A 14,032-nucleotide genomic window follows, 5' to 3' on the forward strand; every position below is an offset into this window, starting at 1 on the left:
TCACTCCCGTCACAGTTTTCTGAACATGTATCTACTTTCATTGCGCTGTTCATATGTGGCTACACCTCACAATGTCAACGTAACTCAGTTCAGTCCCCTTATATCAAGCATGTATTGAATAATTGATATGTTATCGGGTATTATTTAAGGTGCAAACTCTGCTATCCTACTCTGCTCTTTATGGGATGTGATATAACATTTCATTGCAGACATTTTCGTTATCGTTACACCTCTTTCCTGCCCTGTGGCAAAAGTAAGGGTTTCTTTACTAGAAGCTGGTCATGACCTTGTGATATGGGAAAAGCATCAATGGAGAGAAGAGAGACACTGAGGAAATAAATGGTGAGGTGGTGAAGGAAAGTGACGGCCTGGGGCTGCTGGGAGGTAAATGTGTGTTGGAGAAAACAGCAGAAGAGAATTTGAAAAGGGGGGGAGGACGGAGAGAGGACAAAAACCTGAAAAAGTACATGAGATGGAGAGGGTATCATAAAAAGATTGGCAGGACGGCATAACCGCCAGGCTCAAATTTCAGAGGAGAATTATCCACAGATTAAATGTAAATCACTGTTCACTGTGACATTTTAGCAAAGCGATCTCTCTCACATTAATGTCAAAAGATTTTCATGAACCCAAATCCTGCTTTTGATATCATCTACGCTCTGCATTTTTTTTATGATTTTAGTTTTTTATGCATGTTTTTAAATAGCCATTCCACGCATTTACATTCTGTCTAATGTTGTAGTTGACATTGTTGGTGGCAGGGTCCGCCATTCCCACACTGAATTCAACATTACTAACCAAACTGATAGTGCCGCGTGAAATCAGAGTGTGATTGCAAATATTATCATTAAACCAACATCACATTTTTTTGGCTGCTCTGTAAACACAGACTTACACAAGTCACTCTGCTATTTCTGACAAAGTAACTGCTCGATGAGTGTTCTTTGTTTTAAACTTTCTGTGGTTTCACCAAACCAACCACGACTGAAATACTAAAGATCATAACTTTTAGCTGTATTCATATGAATCTTAAAAGCATCTGAACACATACTTGTGAAATGTACCCCTCACTCATTACTTCTTAATGTTGAACCTTAAATAACACTGAATTTATAGCTTTAAAATATGATCAAAAAATGTCCAAAATCCCAAAAGCTTAAATTAAATCGGTCCTACTCCTATTTCAGACACTTTAAGATTGCCTGCTGTATTTGAGATCTGAAAAAAGGCAACTCAAACTGCCTGGTTATAAATATTTTAAAGCTATTTAGCATTTATACAAGACATATACAAACACTCACAAAACTTGTTTACAACACACTAGTATTACGCAGCTATCAAGACACTTTAAGTGTATCTATGTATAGTATTAGTAGACAATTATAAGAAGACATATTTTATATTATTACAAATGTGTTTAAACTATATTTTGGTTCATTATCTGTTTGTAAACCAGCCCACAAAAGGTTATAGTTGTTGGCTAATACATGAGAAAACACTTAAATCTGCTGCTCACAACTACATTATAGTGTGTTGTAAACTGTTTATACTGCACGGCACCAAAGCAATGTTGCTTATTGCTTCAATCACACTGCAGTGCAGGTTTCACTCCCATCTGCAGCTCTGGAGTCCGGCTGGTCTTTCTCTGGGACGACTTTCTGTGATGTGACAGTGATTCATAAATTAGAGTACAACGAGCAATTAGAGTCTGTCTGAAGCCGAATCAGACGGCGAGGGATTTCACAGAAGCAGGTGAACCGAAGCAGATGTTGTGGTTCATGGGCACAATATTTGATATAAATAGTGCCAGGCCACCGCTCCAGAGCTGTTGTTGATGTGGTTGTTTGTTTTATCATCTGCAATATCAAAATCAGTGCAACGTGAGCTCCATTGTGTAAAAATAGAACCACGTGTTCTCCAGCTGGCCAAGGATCAGGACCTAACAGAGACTCTGTCTTCTGCTTCCCTCATGCTTCTCTCAGTGTCTAAATAAAGACTAAAATACTGGAGGTGAGAAGCCAGAACAACAATCAAAGCTTTTAAAACATCTTGCAATTTTAGGCAAAGTCTACCAGCCATTTACCTGATATAGACTATTTATAGACTGTAACAAAATGTACCGGAGGTACCAATGAACAAATGTTCTTACTAACTCAAACCAGCCCTTAAACATGTCAGCTGTAAGGACAAGAAAAAGAATTGAAACGTATTAAATGTCTTTAACTGTTTGTCCTCTAAATATCTGTTTTGTCCTTGAACCAACCCATGTCACAAGGGAACTTCTACCTTCAAGCTGACTTCAGGTCAGCGTATGTTGCCCCCAAGTGGAGAGACTGTGGAAAAACAAAGAGAGACAACAGTGATGTAAAGGCAGCAAAGGCTTTTGTTAAAGTGAAAAGAATGTATATCTATAAATCATATTAAACGTGGGACCTTTCATTGGTGCATTCAGTAACTAAGTGCTCAGGTACTTACTGAATTGTTTCAGGTTGTACTTTATTTGAATATTTCAATTACTTTACTTTATACCTCTATTCCACACCATCTGAGGAGGAAATAGTGTTCTTTTTAGATTTATGTAAGAGTCGTAGCTACTTGTTATTTCACTAATTGATTTTCATACAATTTTTTTTTTCAATGCTAAAAAAATCAAGGTTGTTTCAAGTATGTTCCAAGATAATGTTAAGAGATGTACAAACTTTCATGGCATCCATCCAATAGTTGTTGAGATATTTCAGTTGGTGGACCAACAACAGACCGACATTGTCATCTTTAGAGCCACTCCGCTAGCATGGCTAAAAAAAAAGAGAATTGTTTAATGTCATCTGATTTGCTTTTCGCCAACAAACGCAGCTTAAAATGACTATTTTGTTTTTGTGCGTTTGTTTCTTCCTGTTTCCTGCGCTCCAGTCAGTCTGCTAGTGTTGTTGCTGCCTGCAGCTTCTGAATCTGTTGAGTTCAGCAGGAATCTAATCATATGCAGAAGACGTTTCCTCAAAATGTACAACTTACAGACATCTGAGTGGAGGTCCACCAACTGACAAACAAAGATATCTCCAGGATAACTGTCTATCTTCCAAGCCACAGATATGCCAATTAAATCAATGTTGGGTTGAAATAAAGAAAAGTGAAACAAATGGGTTTTTTTTCACATTTTCTTAGAATTTTCAGTGAAGCAACAGCCTCTGTGAGCTGCTTTAAGATTTTGGATCAGATTAAAACAATCATTTGGCTCATGAACAACACTCATCCTACTCCCAGAAGATTCAAATGTGTCCATGGAGCCAAAATGCAATGAATGTGCTGCCATTGTTTAAACACTGTTGTAGTTAAATGTAAGATCAGGCCGGTTGTTTGTGGTGTTTTAGGTTCTATCCAAGAAAAAAAAAAGAAATATGAGGATGGCAGTTTGAACGAGCCTCATACATTTGTTCAAACAATAGAGTTATATACACAAACATGTTGCTTGCATGTTTCAGAAGAGGAGATTATGGCTCTTTCAGACACTAATTATCACAGACTATTTAATGCTTCAATATAAGTCGGTGGAGTCGATATAAAACTCAGGCTTCTTTAACCCTCTTTCCCTGATTCCTTTGGCATTTAGTTGTATCATAATGGATGGATCTATTTATTTTACCTTTTGATTAATTTAATATTTATTTTTGTTTATTTCTATACTGTCTGCTGTAGATTATATATAGAGTCTATATAGTCTGTGAACATTTTAGTAAACTGAAGTTGGATACTGAAGTCAGTTTTGGAGGAGCTGCTGAGCTGCTTTGAAATCCACACTGCTTATGGATCGAAGAACGTGTTGAGATCAAATAACAAAACCTGGCCTGAATCTGGTCCATGTAACTCCTCATGCTGACATTTTGATACACACTTACATCATTTTTGAAGACTTCCCCCCCCCCCCCCCGCATGATTTATGGAGGCATATAAGGTTAAACTGGAGAAAGTTTATCATGAAAGTTTTGCATGTGTTGTGTGTTTTAATACAGAACACACAAAATATATTTAATTTATCTTAAATGTCAACACCAATATTGCTTCTTAAAATCCTGTCTTGTGGCCAGTTCACTTTCCTGGCAGTACTTTCCATCCATCCATCCCTCCATCCATCCCCATCCATTGCTGACTGCTTTTTTTTCAACTGACCAAACAGTTTTTAAATAATGACCCTCTGCCAAACAGTTAAGGTTTCCATTTACAGTAAAAGTGCACTTTCAACAATCAGCGTTATTTGTTTCCGTTCTAGTGAAATACAAAACTCAATTTTCATGGGCAACAGCAACATTAGTCATATCATACTGAGAGAGGGTCATTACTTAACATCAGTCTGTTCAGTAACAAAAAAATAAAAGAAATAACAGGATGACCTAAAACTCCATCAAAAACATGCAGCATGCTAAGACCAATGTTCTAAAGGGTTGGTTCTAAAAAAAAACGCAGTGCACCCTGGGTAGTTTTTAAGGGTTTCAGATAACATATTCCAACTTAAAAGCAGTTGTAGCTCACAGAGAACCACCTGTGTTGGCGGCATGTTGTGTTTGGTGTTATCAGTTACAGTCAGCCTGCAGTGTATGAATGTGTGATAGGAACTGAACAAACGTGTGCTTGCCTCATTACGGTCCCACTATAGATGTACGATGGGTGCCATCTAGTGGCTCAGAAGTAGAGACACTAAAAAAATGTAAGTACTTGGTCAGTTTGACTTGACTTGTATTTTTGACATTGAGCAGTATAGAGAGTAAAGATATGAGCGTATACAATGTGATTACATTATTACATTATTACATTAGTTCACAGGTATTATTAATTCAGTTTTAACAAAGAGTCTGAAGAGTAAAAAAAGACCTGTGCATCCAGCAAAATCGTATTTGTCTTATAAACATTGTATGTGCTATATGGACAGTATAGCACATACTGTTACTGCACATGTACGTACAGTAAAACAGGGTTTTTCAAGCCTCACACAGTAAATTTCTTGACATTCAATTTGAGCAGAGACGTTGAGCAGCTTCCATTTCTAAGCGTGAACACACTCAGAGCTGCTGCCGATCTCTCCTGTGAGATTACACTATGAAATTCTTGCCAACGTCTGCTGGCAGAAATGTGACTTTGCCCGTCAGTCTAAATCAGACAGACCGCTTCAGTGTTTGTGGTAATAAATGTCCTCAAAATCACATTTTGAGGACTGGAATCCAGGATTTGAAGCGGGTTTGGCAGAGCTTTATAGGAAAGCCGAACCAAACCAGGGGACTCAACAAATACAAAGTACAAGTGTGTTACTTATTCAAATAAATCCCCTCAAGATCTTTTACTTGATGTGTGTACTTTTCATCCAAAATGCCCGTTAAACCCCTTTGATTCAAATCCATTGATTCATGTTCAGATAGTGGAAGCAACAGAATATTCCACCATTTAACATGTCACTACTTCTAGACTGTTGCTGCAACAATGCTTCTCATTTCAACAAAAATGCTATGTCTTTGTTTATTTTCTTGTAGTTACATCTTAGATTGTATGGTTAACCTAAACACTCGCCTGTCTTTCTCTGTCATTACAAAACAAATGCAAATCTAAAATGCTAAAACGGAGAGCTTACCTAAAGAGATGCCAGCAGTTTTGTAAGATTTATATATCTTAGCCAACTATCAAGCAATTAACATGTTTCAGGATGCAAATAAACAAGTCCACTGTGGAAGAGCAGCTTGTTAATGAAACCGGGGCCAATGTTTGAGTTGTGGTTTAATTTGTTCAGCAGGGACAAAATGAGAGTGAACATCATTCTGTGGAGGAAAAATGTTCATCTTGAATGAAAAATGTACTTATAAACTTAAAGAATAAGGCTGGTGTTATTCTCTACTGATGGGATTGATGTCCTTGTCCTATTTATTTTACTGGTGGGTGGTGCTATTTCTTAGATAGTGCCTTCAAAGTCACTCGGGTGCTTCTCTCTGGCTCAGCTTTCATCGAGACTGTGTGGGTGTGGGTTGATCGGATTTGACTGACAGAGGCAACAGAAGCAAACAACCCCAACCCAGATTCAAATATTCCAAAATAAGGATAAACGCATGGAAATACATGACATCACCTTCTCCCAACTGAGATCAGAACAAAACAAAACTAGAGACCATCTTGTTAGGGGATCACACCAGCCTGAGACACCAAAACGGGCCCCCCTACTTCTGGCGCCGTTACTTGGACCGCAACCATCTTCAAACTTGACCTTTATTTTGACGTCAGTTACACACCTGTAAAGATTTGTGACTGCCTCTTGCACGGTCGCGACGCTTTCACGGTCACAAAATCTGTCCACAAACATCTGGCAAAGTACTGAAATCACCTCTGTGAGTTCCTGCTACGGGTTGTCTCATCAAACAAATCTCTCATCTAAAATAATCTTAACAGCTCTATCTTTGGTGGGAAATTATGTGATTATATAGAATTCTGTTGTTCTAAGTAAGAAGTCGATTGGGAAAATGTGTTTTCAAGGCCCTTAAGTTAGTGATGCAATAATGTGTAAGCATCATTATACAATCAACACAGTGGTAATTCAAGCTATTACTATTCATCCTGCAGTGTGTACGAGCTCACCAGAGCAGTAAAAAGTATAATATTTCCTTTTCAATTGTAGTGGATGCATCAGTAAAGCAAAAGTACTTAAATGTAGTACTTGATTAAATGAATCATTACTTCCCATGAGTAACTGCGATGCATTCCTGTTCAAATGTGTGATGTGATGAACCTTTAATTCAATTTTCACACATGTAACATTTAATCCCACAAAGTTATATATTCATTTTCTTTTACTTATAACGTATTTAATTTCATTAGAAACATTCACGGACATTATACGATGATGAAGCTGAGGACTAATATGTTATATATAATATATATATATATTAAAATAGCATCTCACAAAGATATTTTCCACTTATTTTATGACTTTATCATTACATTGTAATAGCAATCTTCATCCAGTGGATGTCAGTCCTCCAATGTTTAAAACGTCAGCATTGGTGTACCAGTAGGGACAGCTCGGCCCCTCTGTTGGAAATAAAGAGTGTAATATATCTACATCTACATCTGTGTGGCCATAACCTTTCAGACGCTAGACAGGAATTAAACATCTGCTCAGGAAAAACAACATCTGTGGAGGGAGCTGACCACCAAGTCTAAACCATCACTTCCAAAAAAAAAGGTTTCACCAGCGGTGCTCGCTGCTCATGCGAACAGAAACAGGCTGAGGTCTTCAGCATCTTTTTTTTATCTAGGCTATGCCCGTTCCCGACGGGTGTTCTGGGATAGCCTGAGGTTAGGCCTGAGAAGTGAATCAAAAATGGAATGGGTTGTTTAAATAGGGCAGATGTTTCTTGAGGAAAGGCCTGACGTGTTATCTCCAGCAGGGAAATGCATGAAAAGAGGAGCTTTCTCATTGTCTGAACTGAACAGAAGGCGGTTTTTCATTTGTCACCTGCACGAGCCCAAACAATCATTGTTACACAATAGTTTCTTTTTGGAGAGAAAGGGTTGTGCAATTTAGTTGTAGGCCCGAGTGAGATGTTGGCTACTCCGGTTCATATCAGCACATTTCTATTGGTCACCAAGTAACACATTATATACGCATACGCCTACAATGAAATGCTTGCATCTTGGCTCTATGTACGTCCATTTCTTACTCTGTCCACCACTTTGGTCCGTAAATAACTGAACTATTGGATCTATGCAATGAATTTACTGTATGCGCAGACACTCGTGGCTCCCAGAGGATCACTGACTTGTTGATCCCTTAACTTTTCCTCTAGTGCCACCATGATATTACTATTGGAAGTCTCAATCAAGTCAAATTTTCTATTTTTCCAATACTACGAAAAAATAGAAAAAACAGCCTCAGCTGTACTTTGCGTTTAGTACAAAATATCAAAATGCATCACACACAAAACTCAAGTAGTGAACATGTTTAACATTTGACCTGCTTATTGTCATTATAAGCAGCTTTGCGAGCTGCATTTAATAAATAGAAGGTATTCTACATGCTGGTATCAAAGCAGGTGCCTCATGCAAATCCTAATATTTCTATCACTACATTCGATCTCCTTCCTTACTTTTGGAGTCGGTGATGAAGTACAAATAAACTGAGACACTAATGTGAGAACAGCCCTGCTGCCATCAAACAGACAGTGAAAACAGCAAACTACAAATGTAACCACATTTCTGTATCAAAAACATGCCACTGGATTTCAAAAGCACGACACTTGAACCATGTCCTGTACATAAACACATTTTTATTTAGCCTGATATAGGTTACACATGGGGAAAAAACTAAATAAAATTCTAAGAGAACTACTTCCCTTTGTGGAGCTAATGATATGACAGTTTCAAATCAGCTTAAAATCCCCACATGACAGCCGTCAACATTAGCTGCCGTGGGATGTGAGGAATTAAGCAGAATCACATGCTACGACTGACCTGAGGCAGTTTTTTTTTTTTTTTTAACCTTTCTTCAAAAGGAATACAAAAAGAAAACATATCCCCTCAGCAGTCTTTATGTATGTTTTCTCACTAAATAATATGGAATGTTATCTTGGAAATGCAGGTAAAAAGCAAACAGTTCTCTGCAACAGCAGAAAACGAGATAAGAAACTGAATGAATAACAAAAAAAGAAAACCGATTCCCAGAATCCTGTTCGCAAGCTGCTACTGTGTGTGAGGCGCTAAGAAAACACCACCTCAGTCCAAAGTGTGTTCGACGACAAAAATAACTGAAACCTGCCGCCGTGATTCAGTCTTATTATCCTAAAACGTGGATATGAACAGAAAACACAACCTGGATGCTCAATAGTACAGATTAAATTTACACTGCAGATAAGCTTTGGAGTCTTATATATTAGGACCGACAGTCATAGACAGAAAGAAAAGACTGAGGAGGGAAAAGAGGGGGCGGGTCTTAACATTTAACTAGTGTTAGTCTTTTTTAACTTGTAAATTTCACAAAGTGCAAATTTTCATTTATATTACATAATTACCAATTTCAGAAATTGTTCATTTTCTATTATATAACAATGAAAAATGGTTAATTCCACATAAACCCCCCCCCCCCAACCTAGCCAGAACCAACCCCCCTCCACACCGGCTATCCATCCGAATATTTAAAAAAGGAATCACTAAATACATGCTGCAATGCGCCCACCAATTTGTTTGAAACTGGACCTAAGCTTCCTCCATCGGCTCCTTGAATCTCTTACAGTACGTTGTTACCGTCAGCGTGCGTTTATAGTTAAAATATATATATTAATCTATCATTAAATAGTATGCCTCTTGCACAGTCTTGCATGCATTGAAGAGCATTTTGGGGGCAAGCTGTACAAGGAGGAGAGGCGTGTGGACGGACTTGCTCAGGCTGTGGGCTCCGGGCCGGGTCCAGGCACTCTTTCGCCACCACCTGTAAACGGTTTCTGCCCTTTACTCCTTGCAACCACGTCAGTCCAAAAGATGGTTCTCCAGTGTGTTTTTGTCGAGTGAGCATTTGTTTTGTGTGTACTTGTGTGTGTGTGTGTGTGTTTGCTTGTGTGTGCGTGTGGTCCTAATCTCTGCTTCACAGAAGAACTGTGTAGATCACTGCAGTTTTGTTCCAAGCTTTCGTTGTCTGTTCCTAGAAGCAAAACAACAAAACAAAAGAAGAATTGAATCACAAAACAAATGCAAAAGACAGAAATTCTGTTCATGTCAATGGAATCAGAGAGTACAGCGGATTCTGTAGCGAGGACGAAGTAAATGCACTCAAATCTTTAGCCAAAAGTGCAACTTTACTTAGCAAACTATCTAAACTATCTGTTCAGCTAGAGTCCAAAATGAAAAAAAAAAAGCTATTGTACGTTATTAATTGTGTTGCACTATTCCCTTTTATTTAACCTGCTCTATAACAGAGACACGGTCTGTAGACAGAAGACAGGAGTCAGTGGTGAAATGCTTTATAAAATGTGAGCATCTCGTTAGCAAATGAGCTAACGAACTTGCTAACTGAGTGCAAGCAGACTAGATTATTGTACTGATTGTTTAGTTAAGTTGAGGGGAAGTCTGTTGTATAAGCCTGTTCCTTCTTGATCTCTCCGAAAACATTTCTTACTTTTTCAGTATCTGGATTTCATGCACTAAATAGAAAGTGTGTCAGAAACTTACCTCGCCTCTGATCTGGTCACTGTATACTCAAACCATAAGATGTTGGGAATCAGACTTGTGTCTCGCACCAGGAAGTACTCTGATATCGGCCTATAAATCAAGAAAACATTCAGAAGAACAAATTATTAAGAGAGGCCACGAAAGACTAGTTTTATTCAGGCTAAGGACGACTCATCTTCCCCTGTGACACAAGGGGGAGGCGAAGAAATTAGAGCACGACTTACCACGCTGCTATTTTGGGGAATAATGGTGTCAGCATCTCTTGTGTGAAAAAGAACCAGATTATGCCGATCGTAGTACCGGCCACTCCGCCATAGAAAACCTGGCTCCAGGTGTGATACAACAGGTAGACCCTGAGAGAGAGAGAGACAACACAATGTTCAAGAAAACAGTTGTGTCTGGAGTCCTAAACTAAACTCAGCAGCATGCACTTCAAATAGTGCCAAATGTGGGATGTTTGTTTAGACAAACTGGTGTCGTAACAGGACATTTTTGGCTTTTTGCCACCATGTAAACAGACTGGTCAGCCAAATATTATTCAACATGTTCCTGTCCACCTGTCCCGAGCACACAGTTACTGGAAAGAGTGAGTAATTCAATGATTTAATGAGCGTCACATATTTTCAAACGCTAAAACAATAAGTCAATCACTTCATTAGTCAATTGACAAGAGATTCCAAAAACTATTTTCATAATCCACTAGCTGATAAATTGATGTTTGGTGGTTTTTCTAGGTTAGTAAATTGAACAAGAAACCATCAGGACATTTTAGAGTCAAGGAAATAAAAAAATAGTGAAAGTAATCGTTGCAGCCTTACCTGCTGTACGAGACTGATAAGGCCACGCCCAACAGGATGATGGACAGTATGTGTCTCCACAGCAGGTCCACACATCGGGCATTGTTCGTTTGATGCATTCTGAAAAGACAGATCGGCGTGAGTTCACAGCATGACGTCTACCTCGTGGAGAAGTGAAAGCGTCTAATAGGTGGTAATCAAAAACGTGATCATGAGATACATGCCCTGGAATAAACAAACACTATATTTGATTAGTTTGTGGACGTTAAACTTCAGCTTGGGTCGACACGTCTCACAAATAACACGGCTAAATATTTCCACCCATGAACGTTCGGAAACACCAAGAAAAGACGAGCTCACCTTAAATAAAGGAAAAGAAAGAAGTAAACCACAAAGAACCACATCAGCTGGGAGTGACTGGAGGGCATCCCATAGTCTGTGTGCAGGGTTGTGTGAGTTCCTGCAGAGAGACAACATAACCGGATATAAATACACATTGTCAATATGGATCTCATTACGTATCTGGCTGGGGTTGGGCGCAACAAAATATAATCAATTGGAAGAATATTTGCATATTTATTTCTATTTTAATTGTTTTGAATACCAGTTGTATACCACAAAATCCTCTATTGTGTATGTCATTTGTGTGTTTGTCAATGCTTTTATTCTGTATGTTATTTTTTCCTGATGTAGTCCATGAAGTACCTTGATTTGTCAGGAATTGAACTTAAAATAGAGCCAGCAATGAAGCCGTTAGTCAGTCTCAAGAAAACCAATCAGCCACTATTTTGAGGATTGAGATGGGCAACATCGATATACACAATCCAATGTGATGTAGAGAAACTAGACGACTGAGCGAGTGATGTCCTGTTACCTGAACAAATAACGTGATTGCATGTCAATGGTTTACTCTCTCTCTCACCTGCACATGGGCGTGGCTCTCTGAGAATGTGCTTCAGCAGCCAGTTCACCACTTCATTGAGGATGAGTCCACCGAAGAAGGAAATCTGTAGACATTATATATATAAAATATAGAAAAAAACAATAAGGTAAAACACATAGAGCTTGCAAACTTCTTGCCTGCCTGACAAGACATGTTCAGTCTCCCTTAAATTGACTTGAAAAGTGATACTCTCTCTGAAACTTAAAAGTGTGCAGAACTCACCGTGTGCAGCTCCCTTTTAAACACTATGAGTGTGACAAAACCCACGAGGATTGCTATGGGTAGGAGACTGATGTAGGCCAGCAAGTGTCCCGTCAGGTCGCCTAAAAACATAACAGATACTGTCATGAGTACGAGATCAAAAAACCACTAATATTAAAGTCATCCAGCACCGGTGGGAGGGACACTTTGTGAACCCGGATGGCTGAAATATTTGACTGAATACAAGCAGGAAGCTGCTGCTGCGACGTAGCCAAGCCTTCATCTAACTAACGATCCACATTGTTTTATTTTGTTAACACACAGCTCGGTGCAATGTGGTTTATGCTAGTTATACTAATCAGTATGAGGCCAAGGGGCTAGCTACTACGTTAGCCGCAGTCCTGGCTACAATGCTATAAGGTGAAATATATGGCTGTTTCCACCATAGTTATGAATAATATTTTGCTGTTCACGACGCTTTAATTGTGTTGAATAATTACTACAGGACGCGCCGTATTTGCTAATTCCTGAGAGGAGATATCAAAGCCGATATCAAGGTAGCTAACAGGCTAGCTAGCCTTCATTGTGAACATTAGCGGCAACTGCGCATGCGGCTTTGTCTCACTATTTAGCAGTCCGGGTTGCATTCCCCGTTGCGCTCCGACGTTTCGCAGCGTCTCACTATTTGGCAGTAGCGCCAACGGCCGTGTCCATTCAGTTACGAGCACACACACACACGCAGTCCTCGAAAATCACGCTAGCGGTTAGCATCTTCGGTAGTTAGAGAAAGACGTTGAGTTTTACATACCTTCCGGGAACTCTACGTGTGTCAGAGATATGGACCGCCATCGAGATGGTGCCGAGCACTGCTCTTCCAACGCCATCTTACCCCGGACACAACCGGGCAGTCCCAGTGAAACGCCCCAGACACGTGTCTAACCAATGGTGAACGGAGCGCTGTGTTCAAGCGGGCCCCGGCAGCGGAGACGCCGTCCAATCCCAGCCGCGTACTGAAGATGAGCTATATAGTCCCCATAGAGAAGAATTATTGAATGAACAAAAAACACAAAAGTCCAGCTCTCCACTGCACTCATTCAAAAAAAAAAAAAAGTTCATAATTAAGCTGCTAAATGAATTCAGGCTGTACATTACTTAAATTGCATGCCATTTGCCATTTGCCCAGACAAATGTTATCTAGATTAATCATTTGGTCTATAAAATATATAAATGATAATGAAGAACAACCCTTTTAATTTCCCTTTGCCTAAAGTGAACTCTTAAAAAATGTCCGTTATGGTTTTGTTAAGATATTTTGTACTGACTGGTGTTTCTATTATTTTGGCAATTCTATTTATATCAATGAAGAAGCTTAATAACAAAAACAACTCTCTGTATAATGCAATATTTAAACACAACGTAGCCTTTCAACATCACCGGGAAATTTGAACCAATACATCTCTAAAATATGTTCAACAAAGCTGAACATTATAACCTTCATGAAGTATAAGGGAACCACATTACTCCTCTATATTGCATGACTATTGTGTTAAACCTCATTAGTTTTTAGCTATAGGTGTACCAAATAAACTGTGTGTAGCTCACCTGCAAATCAAACACTAATCCCTTGCACTGCTTATAGGTGTCTATTCACTCAGGAAAAAAACTAATATTGTGCCATTGTCAAAATTGCACAATATCTCACAGCATTAGAGGGTTAAACCTAAATGTTGACATTGCTCATCTCGCAGTAGAAGATAAATAACACATACTCACCCACACACACAGCAGACAAACTCAGGCTTTCTCCAACTCACATAAATTCAGCCACAAATAACAGGACCCACAAAGTAAACAGCATAAGCCTGAACAAACAGACCCTGCAAACAAACAGAGTATCTCC

The 14,032-nt window shown here is 39.0% G+C and overlaps 1 protein-coding gene across 1 annotated transcript; it reads right to left on the minus strand.

Annotated features, from left to right (window-relative positions):
• Positions 1 to 8,288: 8,288 nt before the first annotated feature.
• On the minus strand, positions 8,289 to 13,022 carry dolpp1 (dolichyldiphosphatase 1). Its single transcript, XM_079178656.1, has 8 exons — positions 12,941 to 13,022; positions 12,154 to 12,254; positions 11,911 to 11,995; positions 11,349 to 11,448; positions 11,010 to 11,108; positions 10,416 to 10,544; positions 10,192 to 10,281; positions 8,289 to 9,664 (listed from the first exon to the last, which is right to left on the minus strand). The coding sequence occupies exons 1-8, from the start codon at positions 13,014 to 13,016 to the stop codon at positions 9,628 to 9,630; spliced, it is 717 nt and encodes a 238-aa protein (XP_079034782.1). The 5' UTR covers positions 13,017 to 13,022; the 3' UTR covers positions 8,289 to 9,627.
• Positions 13,023 to 14,032: the final 1,010 nt, after the last annotated feature.

This window comes from Pholis gunnellus (genome assembly GCF_910591455.1).
Source record: "Pholis gunnellus genome assembly, chromosome: 18".
In the NCBI taxonomy this organism is placed as follows: Eukaryota; Metazoa; Chordata; class Actinopteri; order Perciformes; family Pholidae; genus Pholis; species Pholis gunnellus.